General features: G+C 40.0%; 1 protein-coding gene across 1 annotated transcript in view; it reads right to left on the reverse strand.

Moving 5' to 3' along the window:
* Positions 1 to 13,266: 13,266 nt before the first annotated feature.
* Positions 13,267 to 14,711, reverse strand: part of Rpl37a (ribosomal protein L37a) — a 3,657-nt gene continuing 2,212 nt past the window's right edge. Inside the window, exon 4 of the mRNA XM_005395684.1 lies at positions 13,267 to 13,390. Coding sequence (XP_005395741.1) covers positions 13,327 to 13,390 — 64 coding nt within the window. The 3' untranslated portion in view covers positions 13,267 to 13,326. The remainder of the gene's footprint in view (positions 13,391 to 14,711) is intronic.

Genomic DNA, 14,711 nt, shown 5'->3' on the forward strand with positions numbered 1-14,711 from the left:
GTGCCCTCCATTCAGGAGCTCCTCCCAGGCCTTCCTTTAAACTCAAGTTCTTACTCCCTCCCCAGTTTCCTGCAATCCTTCCCCAGACCCCCAGCTGATCTTGGCCCTGACTTATTGGTGCTGACTCAACAAAGACAAGCAGACCCCTCAGGCAGCTGGACAGTGGACCAGGGCCAGAGTCTGCAGGAGGGGGCAAGAAGGCGGGAAGAGGCGAGAACCCATCAATCAGCTTGTCACCAAGTCTTTGCTGAGCCCCCCTGGAGGCTTGGTCCCATGCCGAGCTGCATAATGGGGGTCCCAGAGGAAGGCAGGGGAAAAGACAGAAGCCCTTATTCTGTGGCAAGTGAGGATATGGAGTAGAAGTTCCTTCATTTTAGGAGTCTCCGAGCCTCGCCGAGCCTCGCCCGCCATCACTTACAGTCCATGTGCTTCCAGGAGGCGGGCCTTAGTGCGCCTAGATAAGGCTGGAAGTTGGGAGACAGGAAGGGTTCCCAAGCTGGTTTTGCAAAGCTTTGGAGATAGAGTTGAACTAATATCAGTTGTTTATAAGAAGTAGAAGGGTGAATGGAATTTGGGGGGGTTTTAAAGTCCCCCAATCCACACCCTGGGTACTGTCGTTGTTACAAGCCCCACGTTTCTCTCTCACAGGCCTGCTGGGTGTGGGGCTTCGCTTCTGAGCGAAAGCATTGTGCTTCTACAGTGTCACTGCAGAAATGAAGCAGCTACGACAGCAGAGTGTCTTTTAACCCCATTTGCATTTGCAGGGGGATTAGAAGGCCATAAAAGATGGAGAGCCACAAAGACAAGACTCTGGCATGAGAAGGCTGCACTTTGGAACCCGATGCCCCTAAGAAGTGGGATACTGACATGGAGTAGTCAGTCATGCAGTCCGAGGGCCTTGCTCAGCTCGCTTTGTGCAGAGGAGGGAAGCAGCTACCTCGCTAGGCACTGAGGAGAGGCACGACTGCCAGCATGCCTTGCGCATGGCAGTTAGGGAAACTGTGGGCACTGGGAAATGCCGAGTGGGGAGAAGTAAGTTCTAGGCCACTGCCTCATTCTACTGAACCCATACAGCCCTTACCTTGATAAGCAAAGTCATCAAGGGCTCCCTCTGCTGTCCATTGGCTGCATTCCCCTTATGTAAAAGATGGTGTCCATATTCCTTAGTTTGGAGCACAGAATGAGACTATGTCTTAGGTAATGGGTAGAATATTCTTTGTACGTTGTTAACATAATCTCTTAAAAACATCATTTCCTTGCCATTCTGTTCTGGCATTTTCCTTTTTTCTTTCTTTCTTTTTTTTTTAAAAAAAACAGGTTCTCACTATGTAGTCTGGGATAACCTTGAACTCATGATCTTCCTGCCTCAGCCTCCCAGGTTCTGGGGTTATGTGTGTGTACCACCGTGCTCGGCTTCTTTCTCTAATGTTATGCCTTTGTCATATGCCTGAATTGGCCCTCCCATTAGCAAAATTCTGTACCATATGCCACTTTGTACCGCAGTGTCCTTATCTGTAAAAAGAGAAGAGACATTTTCCGATAGTCAAGCTAGTAAATGACAGAGATAAAGTTGGATGAATAATATAACTTCTGGGTCCAATGTTCAATTCTTTCCACATTATTAAACCTCTCTGAAGCATGCATGCTTAGACATAGCATTTAACTTGTCTGAGCTTCTTTGTCCTCATCTGTGAAATGGGGAAGACAGTCACATTACTCATGAGTTCAGTGTTAAGAAAGAGAGATGGCCAGGGAGCTTCTTCCCAGTAGCCCACCCTTGTGCTGTAAGGTGAACTTCTTTTCTTACTTTTACTTGGCCCAAACTTGCTCTGCAGAGCATGCTTCTTTTCCTATCTTTAAAAAAAATTTTTTTAAAGGGAGGGAGGAGACTTGGTGATAGAAAGAGCACTATAAACACTAGCTATAATCCTAAAGGACAGAGTGTTAGCGTTCCATATGGGTGATGCTTAAAGTGGAAACAGGATATGACAACAGATGGGGTGACCTGCAGAAATCAAGTCATGAAGAGCCTTGTAAAATTTGAGTCCAGAGTTACTCAGTGCAGGGCTGTGATGGGAACATGGCCGTTTGATTAGAAGACAGCCTGGCCTGTGGCAAAGCGCATGTGTTAGACATTCAGAACAACACCCTCCCAAAGCTAATCATGACTAAGAGACTACAGCAGGGAAGGATATGAACAAATCAGCCCTGAGAGTTGAATCGTTGCTTGGTGGGAGGAGAGGTATAAAGAACTTAGAAGAAAGAACCTCAGGAAAGAGAAGGAAATCTCCACATCACTCCTATAATACTGTTGCCTGACCTTAACAAATTACACCTTTTCATATGTGCATATGCATGCACACACACATACACACACACACACACACACACACACACACACACTTACACAGATCTCCCATGTGACAGAAAAGCCGCTGGCTTCCTTCCAAGTCACACTCCCACAAGCATCCCATTGGCTCTGGCCAGGAGCACCATAGTGAGTCTGCATCTGTGTAAACTTTTGACCCAATTTGGGGGCCAACGTCTCTCTTACCTTCCTCTACTAGTTCATGCCTTCATTGCTCAGTTACTCAAGTATGAAGTCCAGTGTTGATGACAGTGTACTGAGACTTTCCTCCTTTGCTGATCTTTTCTCTTTTGTGGGGGACAGGGTCTCATTACATCATTCAGACTAGTCTTGAACTTGCTTGTAGCCTAGGCTGGCCTCAAACTCACAGCAATCCTCCTGCCTCAGCCTCCTGAGTGCTAGAATTACAGACATAAACCACCACACCCAGCTGCTGATCTTTTCAAAGGGAAAAAAGTATTGACAATTCTAACAGTGTTGTTACAAACTGAACACTCTTAATTTTTTTAATTCTATGGAAAAGGGAAAACAAAATTTCATAACAAAATAATAGAATAACAATAGTTAATACATTACATGTTGTTATCTTTAAAGTAGTTGCTCAGGGTACAAGATATGAGCATAAAAATTTCTCCAATCCATATCTGAACAAGCATTCCTTTTTAATGAACTAAGAGACTCTAATAATAGTATAACTGACTTGCACTTTTTCCCTTTTCTCTACTGTCCTTTCCCCTATCCTTTTTCCTTTTGAATAATTTCTTCCCATTTCACAATATCTATTGTATATTCTAGAACTTATTTACTCTTTCAATTTCTCACACCAGGGAGACAATACACTATTCACACATGTGAGTCTAATTTATTTCACTTATAAGCATGGTCTCAAATTGCATCCATTTACACATAAAATTTCAAGTTTATCCTTCCTTATGGCTGAGTAGTACTCCATTGTATAAAAATACCACATCTTTTTTATGCATTCCTCAGTTGATGGGCATTTGGGTTGTTTCCAAGATTTAGCTATTACAAATTGTTCTGCTATAAACATGAGTGCATATATGTCACTGTGGTATGATGTTTTTAATTCTTGTGGGAAGATACCCAGAAGGGGAATAGCTGGGTCAAAGGAGACCTCTAATCCTAGTTTTCTTGAGGAATCTCTATACTGATTTCCACAGTGGTTGCAGCAGTCTACACTCTCCCCAACAGTGAAGAAGGAGTTCGTTTTTACTCACAGCCCCGCCAGCATTTGTTATTGGTTGATTTCTTGATGGTGAGATGGAATCTCAGTGTTGTTTTCATCTGCATCTCTTAAATGGCCAGTGAGGTTGAACATTTTTTCATATATTTATTTGCCATGTGTATTTTTTCATCTAGTGTGTATTCAACTCAGATGATCACTTCTGGATTGGGCCTTTGGATTTGAGGGCTCTGATTTTTTTCAATTTTTTATATGTTTTAGATAGAACTCTTTTGTCTGAGAGACAATATGATAAATTTTTTTCCCCATTCTCTGGGTTGTCTTTTCACATTCTTGGTGATTTCTTTTGCTGTGTAAAAGCTTTTTACTAAGATGAGATTCCAGTTGTTGATTCTTTGAAGTATTTCCCATGCAGTCTGGGTTTTGCTCATGAACTCTACCTACACTGATGTATTCAAGATCTCTACCTACTTTCTCCTCCAGTAGATTTAGTGTCTGTTTCAATATTTAGATCTTGGATCCATTTTTACTTTAGTTTAGTGCATGGTGATAGACATGGGTCCAGTTTTAGTCTTCGGCATGTACAGCCAGTTTTTCCAGCACCATTTATTAAAGAGGCTATCTTTTTTACAGTGAACATGTTTGGCCCCTTTGTCAAAGATAAGGTGGTGGAGTGTGTCTGTAGTTGTACACTCTAATATGAGAAACATTTGACAAAAGCTCTTTTTAAAATTGCTTTTATTGGTACATTTTAGGTATACATAATGATCCCATTCATCATAGGGAATTTGTACCTGTACATGATATATCTTGATTCTTTTTTCCCCAATCCCTTTTTCTCCCTTCAACCCATTCCTCTCCTTATTTACCAAAGCTTTGTTTCCATTTTTTCCTTCTATTCTTTTTTCTTTTCTCTTCCTTCCTTTCCTCCTCCCCTCTCTCTTATTTCCCTTCCGATTTGAACATTTTCTTCCTAGACAAAAATCTTATTCAATGACATTTTAATGGTGCATTATACCTGCAAGTATTTTATGAATTACACATTTTGCTTGTGTAATTCATAAAAATAACTTCTCATATTATCATCAAAATAAAATGCTAGCTTAACATTTTCTCATCTAATTGGCAGATCCTAGAACATATACTCGTTTGTCTTACATATGTTGAGGGGGTATTTGTTCCAGAAGGTCTAGAATTATTAATTCCTTTTGGTCTCCTTTTTTCTTTACCTTAATCCAGTTGGTCACTTAGAACATCGTGGAAATTCTAAAAGAAGTTTGCACTCACTAAACTTTAGTTTTACACACCTCTTACCCACTTCGTATGTGCACTCTAGACTAAACCTTAACAGTAGATTCTGCTCTGCAGATTCTTTCTTTACGTTGTGTTGCCCCCTAGCGTTACATATGATGTTTGCAGTCAAAATATGCCAAATTTCTCTTTGTTGAAGGAATTTATAATATCTGAGATAAGTACTTTCTTAATTTACAGATTAGGTTCTCAAATAATGTATGTAAATTCATTACATTCCAGTGCCAAAATGCACTTTATAAGTTTTCAAAAACTACAGGAATCATCAGTTTTAATGTGATCCATTATGAAAGTAACTTTCCAAAATCAACAGACAAAACAAATATAATACACTGAATATAATAATATACATGTAATAAGTATTGCTTCCTCATGCTAACATACAGTAAGGCTTAATACCAGTTTAGTAAACAAAATGGAGTAGCAAATCACAGATAAAGGGTTTAATTTTAGTTCACCATTTTTTTCTTGTGGCGATTAGTATCTATTACTGTCACTTTTTTTTTTTTTTTTTTTTTTTTTTTTTTTTTTTTTTTGGTCTTTTTGAGACAGGGTCTCACTATGCAGTTCAGGCTGGCCTTGAGCTCACTTTGTAGCCCAAGCTGGTCTCGAACTCTCAATGATCCTCCTGCCTCAGCCTCCCCAGTGCTGGGATTGCAGGCATGTGCCACCACGCCCGGCATTGTCACATCTTAAGTATTGAAATATTTGATGTTTTAGAAAGTAAATGCTTCATAGAATTATCTATGATTTAAAAATTAACTAATTCACATTTTTTCTATTGTGTAATGATCACAACTTTCTGGGTTGCCTTGTTCACTGGCATTGGCCTTGTAGATTTTACCAGTTCTTGATTTTCCCTAACTAGCATTTCTCTTAAATGCTTCAAGAACATTTTCAAAGCCATCAATACCTACTGAGTGTTTTGTATCTTCATCAGTGGCCCTGAAATGCTGAAAAAACAGGAACACTTTTTTCTATGTTTAATAATATAAACATCCCTTTTTGTTTCTAGCAGTATTTTTGCATTAAAGGCCTCTTTATCAGATATTAATATAGCCTCCATGGGTCACTGTTTACATGTGGTGCATTTTCCACCCTTCTGCTTTCAACTTTTCTGTGTCTATATGATTTTGGTGTCTGTATCCTAATATTTTATTATTTATATCCAATTCTTTACACTTTAAGTCTTTGCTTCTTACAAACTGGGTATGTAATTCAGTTTGGCCATCTTTATCTTCTAATTGAAGCAGTCTATTTATATGTAATGTTTTATGCATACATTAATGTACATATACTGTGTGTATAGGTTTAATCCACTATAATACTCTGTAGTACTCATCTCACCAGTTTTTTTCCTCCCTTTTCTGAGTTCTTTTAATTCTATTTTTGTTGTATCGAGTTATACATTTCTATTCTTTTAAAAATTACCAGAGATTACAACATATATTTGATTTATAATTTGGTCTCTTCCATGACAGCTTGTTTGGAGGTTCTAGCACGGGAATGCAGCTACTCCTATGCCCTTGATCAAGGAATGGTCCTGCTCTATCAAGGGTGGTTGTCCTCTTTGACCAACCCAGGCTGGCCTTGAACTTGCAGCGATCCTGCTGCCTCAGCCTCCCAAGTGCTGGAATTACAGTTGTGCACCACCATGCCTGACTTTCTTTGATTTTAGTGATCATCTTCTCACTTTTTCTTTTTTGAACTTCAATTACACACGCACTAGAACTCATCACTGTAATTTCTATGTCTTTTACATGTATTTCTTCTTTCCCATTATATTTGCTTCTCTTTCTGGATTTGTTTATTTAGAGACAGGGTCTGACTGTGTAAATCAGGTTAGTCTTGAACTATGTAGCCCAGCCTGGCCTCAAACTCTTGATGACCTTCCTGCTTCAGCCTCCCCAGTACTGGGATTATAGGTACTACACTTGGCCCTCTTCCTGGGTTTATTTTTCTATTCGATTTGATTTTTTCTTAAATTGCATCTAATTTACTACTAAATACATCCACGGAACTCTAACTTTAGTTACTGAATTTTTCAATGCAAGAATCATCAGTTTAAATAGGAGGAATAAGTACTAGTGTCCTATAGGACCACAGTTTACAAAAGCTTATTAAATATTTTATAAGGAATTGCAAGGAAGGTGTTCGAAAGTTCTCAACACAGGGAGTAAGTGTAGAAGGGGATGGAAATGCTAATTGCCCTACTTTGATCATTATACATTATATACATGTATATTATCGCACTATACCCCACAAATAAGTACAATTTTAAAAGATTTTGAAGCAAAAAATAAGAATTGTAATTGTTTGTAATGAAATTTTCAGTCTCATCTTTTATTTCTCAATCCATATTAAGTAGTTATTTTTTAAGTCAATGTCTGATAACTCCATTATTTGGATACTCTGTGGGCCTGTTTCCGTTTTCATTATTTCTCTTGGTTTTCAAGTGAAATTGTCTTGTCCCCTAGTATTTTTGATTGTTTTTCCTTGGGTGTCACATATGATACATAAAAATTTATTACAGAGATAATATGAAGTTTAGAACACTTTTTCAGAGATTTCCATTTGCTTCTTTAAGATAGCCAGAGCATTAATAATTCGTGACCAATGAAATCCAATCATAGATCAAGATGATTTGGAGCTTGTTTTTAGCCCCAGTGAGGATGTTTCCATCTTGTTCATTCCTACTTTTAAGGTACAGCCCTCTACAATCTGACTACACAATGGGTCTTTGAAGAAATCAGATGAAAAGAGAGTAACCAGATAAAAATCAGGGCAACTTCGGGGAATCTGAGGGACAGAAATTTGTGGTCTGCTTCTTTAGAAGACTCTCACTAAAAGACTCCAATCCTACACCTCTCTCCATGTGCAATTCTATTCAATTTATAAATTTCTAGAAAAAATAACTTGTGTCATATATTATGTCATTCTTTTGTGGCCAAAGGAAAGGGTTCTGTTATTGACAATCCCACCATAACCAAATGGGATATAGGAGGAAAGCTGCTCAAAAGATTTTGGGAGACAAACATAATAATGTCTACTACAGAATTTATGAAAGACATAAGCTAGAGAATTTGAGGGCCGGGGATGTAGCTCAGTGGCATAAGCCCTTTCCTGGCAAGCCTGAGGTCATGAGTTCAATTCCTGGTACCAAAAAAAAAAAAAAAAAAAAAAAAAAAGAGAGAATTTGAGAATATGAGTTCAGCTCTAGAAAAAAATTAAAATAGATTACTGTAAAACATCTGATTGGGTAAGGTTCTGGCAGAAAACAGAAGAGACACTAAGATGTATTAACTGAGAAGAGTATAATAAAAGGATTACATCCAACATGGTGTTTATCAGCTTTCTGTTACTATGACAAAGTACCTGACAGAGTTAGTTTAATAAGGGAAAACAGCCTACTTTTGAATCATGGTTTCAGAGCCGGGGATATAGCTCAGCAGCACAGCACCTGCCTGGCAAGTGCAAGATCCTGAGTTCAAGTCCCAGTACCAAAAAAAGAAAAAAAAAAAAAAAGAATCATGGTTTCACAAGCTTCAGTTCTCTGAAACAGGGTTCCTTGACCCCATTGCCTCTGGGGTTCTGACCAGGCAGTACATCACAGCAGGGAGTGGGGTGCACCACATTAGCTCACCTTGTGATGGTTGGGAAGAATAAGAGAAAGGAAGAGGAGGGCCAGGATCCCAATATCGCTTCCAAGGGCATGTCCCCAGTGACCAACTTCCTTCCACTAGGCCCTAGCTCTTAAACGTTCCATCACCTCCCAACAGCACTACAGGCTGCCACCAAGCCTTTAACATGGGCCTTTGGGGCACACTTAAACGAGCCATAGCAAACAGTGGAGGCAAGGTTAAATCAACAATGGATGAAGCACTAGGGTTAGGAACACTGCAGAGTCATTACTGTATCTAGGCCTGAAGAAGTAAAGACAAAGAATGGTCATTAAGTCTCAGAAAGAGAAGCTATAGACAGAGGAAAGACCACCTAACTGGAGCTGTAACTTTCAAAAGAAGAGCCTCCTTAAAGCAACTATGCAAGGAGCAGGGGAAATAAGTATGACTCCATTTTCCTCGCATCTTCTAGATCATCTGCTGGTGCCTCCCGTTAACGAACCTAACTAGAAGCCAAAGGAAAGGGAAACCACTGTAACAACTCACGCAAGGCAGGGAATCTCAAAGCACATATAGCTGGCTGATGAAGATGTATCTGAGACCAAATGAGCACACAATGATTAGGTGACTATCTCAAGATTTCAATTTAAATGTGACCAAAGTTATGTCCCCTTAAAACAAACAAAACACATTTCCTGAGGCACTAGAACCTCTAACCTCATCAAATTCACAGCTGAATCTCACTTCCATTACTTGATTTCTTCACCCATACATCCTGGCTACAGGGGAGGCCGCACCACAGATGGGTAGGTTTAAGGCACATGCTGCATCTGGTAGGATAGTCCCTTATGTTCAGTGAAATAATTCCCAGCTTGTACTATTACTGGGCCTTCAGCAAATCACTGTTTATTAAGCAAGCTGTCTCTGGATGGGTGGGGAACATGGAAAAATAAATGATTTTTGTAAATGTGGGACTATTGCTGCAATTCCTTTACTTTACTGTCAAAGACTATCCTGCATAGGATGTCACAGTGATAGATAAGGCATTCTTCAGAAGTACTGCAGGTAAGACAACTCTATTATACATCTCATACACAAGTTTCCTTTTTTTTTTCAGGGGTGGTGCTGAGGATTGAGCCTTGGGCTTGTACATGCTAAGCAGGTCCTCTACTGTTGAGCGACACGCTTGGCCCCATGTCTACCCTTATGATGACATAATATTGCCCTTTGTATGCTGGAAAATAACCAATTGAACCACTTGGTCTAGTAGGCAACTTTCCTGTTGCTGGATACAACACGGACACCCACAACTTAAAGGAGAAGTTTAATTTGGCTCAGTTTCAAGGGATTCAGTACTGGTCAGCTGGCTCTAAGGCAAAACATCATGGCAGAAACACATGGTGGAACAAACTGCTTAGTTCATGGAAGCCAGGAAACAAAGCAAGGGAACAGTGCCAGACAGAAAGGGGTGAGTGACGAGGTATAAATACCCAGTTACATCTCCATGACCCATCTAGACACTCCCAGAAATGTGCTCCACCAATTCTCTGGGTGGCGCCCAAACCAATCAAATTGACACAATCAAGCTTAACTGCCACACTGGGCTAGATAGTGTATTAGCAGCTCAGCACTGGCCTTTTGCAGTCTACCGCTCTGCCGGGGCAATGTACAGATGAACATTAATGAGGGAGGCTCACGTTTTTGAGGATATGCAGACTCCATCTCTATCATGACTGTTCTGCTCATGGACCCTCACCAAGCAAACACAAGGTGGGCAAGAGCTGACATTCTCAGAATGGGTTAACCATTCATTTACAGCAGTGTCCATGGTGAATGCTTTCTAGTGGGCATTTACATGGGCTACAAGTATTAACAATCCTGTACTCATTCTAAGAATTCTAGCTACATAGCTCTCCTGAAATAACCTTATGCACCATTCATGAAGTACCCAGTCTTCCATTCGTGTTCTTCCCAACTATCCCAGCCAGCTGACCAACTCATTAACTACTGTTCTCTACCTCAAACCACCTGTCCAAAAAAAAGTTCTGTCCAATGGGAGTTTGCTTCATCACTCTTTCAGAGCTACCTGTTTCCACATTTTGGCTGTTGCCCACATACTGTACAGATTCACCCATAAAGCTCTTTTCTGTCTTCCATTAGCTGACATAGGGAACCCCCAAAGGAGAGCACATCTGAATGTAGAAAAAAACAATGAGGCTTAAGTACACATACATGTATGCCATGAAAATCAAAGCTACATGTTTTTAATCTCCCCAGGTCCAAACATTTCTAATTTTAGAATGCAATGCTGTTGTACATCTGATTTTATAATTCTATAGGCCAGGTAACTTCAAGTTAGTTTATACTGAGGGTGCACAGAAAATGTTCAATTATCCCATAGTACAGCAGCAAACCAGAACTACTTTTCAAATGGTTGTTAATAGAGGTTAGGTCACTATAAATCCCTGGTCATTTGGTTTGAATGTCCCATCTAACTCATTACAACAGTACACCTTTCAGACGTGTTCAGTCAAGAAGGCTTTATAGATTAATGAGGGGTTGTTCCTTCCCCGCTTGGGGCCAAAACAAACCTCAGAATCAGGTTCCTTAGCTTGAGCTTTTCCCTGCCTCATACCTTTAGCTTGAACTTTTCCCTAACTCATGCTTTGGCCACAGGTAGTTCGCCTTCAGCCTAACACAATTCCACCACCTAGCAAAACAAAAAAATACCAGTCTTAAGTGTTAGTTCCCCTTTTTTTTGAGATCTAAGGTCTCTATACTCCCATTATCAGTGACTATACTTTTTTTGTTTTTCTTCTGGTATCAGGTATCGAACTCATGACCTTGTGCTTGCCAGGCAGGCACTGTGCTGCTGAGCTAAATCCCCAGCCCCTCAGTGAGTATTCTTGTACCTGGTTCTCCTGGAGAAGAGAAAGGGGACAGAGATCATTACATTTTATAGGGTGAAAAAACTTGTCCAAGGTGACACTAAGATAGCAGCGGAAAATTTGAACTACTTCTGACTCTAAAACTCACCTTAACCGCTACTCTGAATTTTGTTTTTTTTTTTTCAATTATTATATTCCCAAATAAATGTAAAAACATTTTTGAGCTTTGGAGGGGACAAAAAAAAAAAAAATTTGACTGAAATACCCATCAGTCTTCCAAAGCCCATTTGTAAGTTTAACAAGGTACAACACTTCATCTCTAAGTTACAAGCTTTCAGACTAGTGACTGTATCTTACACATTGCCAGAGGTGGTCAACAGCTTAATGGTCTCATGCTTCCACTAACCCCATCTTCATTAACTGCATCCACAAAAATTTGTGGAGTTTGGGCATCAATTATACATCCACTTTCCTGATTAATACTCTGAAGGGTCCTGACCTATAGGATTGACTGTGACATAAAATTAGTCTTTGACTTGCTGCACCCCAAGCATGTTTCCTTCCCCGTCCATAAACTTTGGCCTAAAAAGCCACCTATGACAAAATGGCTTTTAGTTCCTACAGGGAGAAAGTAAGTACTGTTTTAACTTCCCTCCTTCTGCTTGCAACATTTCAAAATTGCTAATGTTACCAACCCTTGCTGGGTCCTCCTAAAATTCCTCAGTTCTTGGCTCCAGAATTTGATCTGTGGCTCTTACCTCAAGGATAATCCTTTAACAAGGATTTTAACAAGGATCCTTAAAAAAAAAAAAAAAAAAAAAGGATCCTTAACAAAGGTTGAGTATCACAATCCCTCAATCTACACCCAAAACAAACTTGCAAAATATATTTCCATGGTACCTAGCTACCTGCCCCTTTATCACAGCATCCATACAAATATTTAGGAGGGGCTGGGGATTTAGCTCAGCGGCACAGCGCCTGCCTAGCAAGCATGAGGTTGTGAGTTCAATTCCTGGTACCAGAAAAAAAACAAAAAAACAAAAAAACAAAAAATTTCTGGCAAGTGCAAGGTCGTGAGTTCAGTTCCCGGTACCGGAGAAAAACAAAAAAAAAAAAAAAAAAAAAAAATTTAGGAGACCACCTATAAACTTCATCTAGTAAGAAACACAGGCCTTGCTCACTTTTATGTCCTGACGCCATGTCCACTTAAATATCTTAGAACCAAAGACTCAGAAAACCACTGAAATAAACCAGTAAAATGGTGGGAATCGTTAATATGGGAAAAGGAAGAAAGAACATACTCTGAGCATCAAATGTAAGGCAGTTATAACACTGTTAGGAAAACATGGGCCAGCAAGCAGAAGTCTAATTTCAGCCCTTTCTCCATGAGCTGCTTCCCTCTGACCTTGGGAAAATCACTTACCTTAGCTACAATAATGGATTTCAAGCACCTTAAAGATTTTAAAAATCTTTATTAGTACATATTTGCAGTGCATGGTTACAGTCATCATGTAGTTCAACCATCTTTTAGCTGGTGTCACACTCTGGAAGGCTAAGGCAATAAAAAAATTTTAGGTTTGAGCCCAGCCTGGGCAACTTGAGACCCTATCTCAAAAAAAAAAAAAACCTTAAAATGTGCACAATATATATCAACATATCCCAAATTAGTTCAATTGGCAAAAACTAAGATACATACTTAACCTATAAAATTTATCATCTTATACTATCTGACTACTGAAGAAAAGAGAACCGTTTCAGTAACCTAACAGCCAATTCTCAATTCAATTTAGGACTTAATTTCTAGATCTCTTTTCAAAGGGCAACATCAATGCAATGCAAATCAAAATGTCTAACAAAATTAACACACCAAGGCAATTTTATTACATAAATTAACCTATTTATTATAGGCTAGGGATGTCTCCAACAGTAGTGCTTCTACTGGTCTTTCAATTCCTTCAGTCTTCTGATGGCTGACTTCACTGTGACTGCAGAAGTGGTACTGTTAAAAAAAAAGTTTCCAGCAACAATAATTAAGCATGTTAACACATGAAATAGCAAACAAATCATGCCTGTCATCTTATAACCCTACAGTCTCTAAATTTCCCCTGGAAATAACTATATGGAGACAGACTATGAATATCTTGCTACTCAACCCAAACATTTAACATTAAGATGAGCCAGGCGTGGTGGCGCAGGCGTATAATCCTAGCACTTGGGAGGCTGAGGCAGGAGGATCGTTGCGAGCTCGAGGCCAGCCTGGGCTACAAAGTGAGCTCAAGGCCAGCCTGAACTGCATAGCAAGACCCTGTCTCAAAAAGACAAAAAAAATTTACATTAGGCTGGGGATATAGCTCAGCGGTACAGCGCCTGCCTGGCAAGCGCAAAGTCCTGAGTTCAATTCCTGCCACCAAAAAAAAAAAAAAAAAAGAAAGAAACCACTAACATTAAGATAACTATTCATGCTGGGCATGGGTGGCCCATAATCCTCCCAGCACTCAGAGGCTAAGGGAAGGGGATAGCCTTGCGTTCAAGGCCAATGTGGAAGACAAAGTGAGACCCTGCCTCAGAAATACCTACTGCTCAGTACCCAATCTTCAGCCAGGTGTGGTGGCACAGACCTGTAATCCCAGCAGCACTGTAACAGCCTGAGGCAGAAGGATCACAAGTTCAAGGTGAACTCAGGCAATTCAACAAGACCCTATTTCAAACTTTTACAAAAAGGCTGGGGATATAGCTCAGTATAGAAACACTGGATTCAAGCTACATTTGGGGGTGGGGGTGTATGCTCCAACTCTTGCAGAATTAGAAAGCAAGCTCATTCATCCCATTTTCTCAAAGAGTTAAAAAGGAACAGCTGCTTCAAGAGCCCAAACTACCCTCATTAAAAAGGAATGGAGAATATCAAAAGAAGCTAACAAAATTACAACGGTACAGTTAAGATATCATGTTCTTTTTTGAGACAGGGTTTCACTATGTAGTTTGTATAGCTCAGTGGCACAGTGCCTGCCTGCCAAGTGCAAGGTCCTGCCTGAGTTCAATTCCCAGTACCAAAAAAACAAACTGGCCTTGAGCTCACAGGATACTCCTGCCTCAGCTTCCCAAATGTTGTGATTACAGAGATGCACCACCACACCTAGCTCTACTGTATTGTTTTAAAAAGACTCATTAGGGCCAGGGATACAGCTCAGTGACTCAAGTGCCTACCTGGCAAGTACAAGGTCCTGAGTTTGATTCCGAGTAACAAAAACAAAAAAACACTCAATGAGCCAGGTGTGATGGCACATGCCTGTGATCCCAGTATTCAGGAGGCTGAGGCAGGA

This window comes from Chinchilla lanigera, unplaced genomic scaffold (genome assembly GCF_000276665.1).
Source record: "Chinchilla lanigera isolate Chin_1 unplaced genomic scaffold, ChiLan1.0 scaffold00052, whole genome shotgun sequence".
NCBI lineage: Eukaryota > Metazoa > Chordata > Mammalia > Rodentia > Chinchillidae > Chinchilla > Chinchilla lanigera.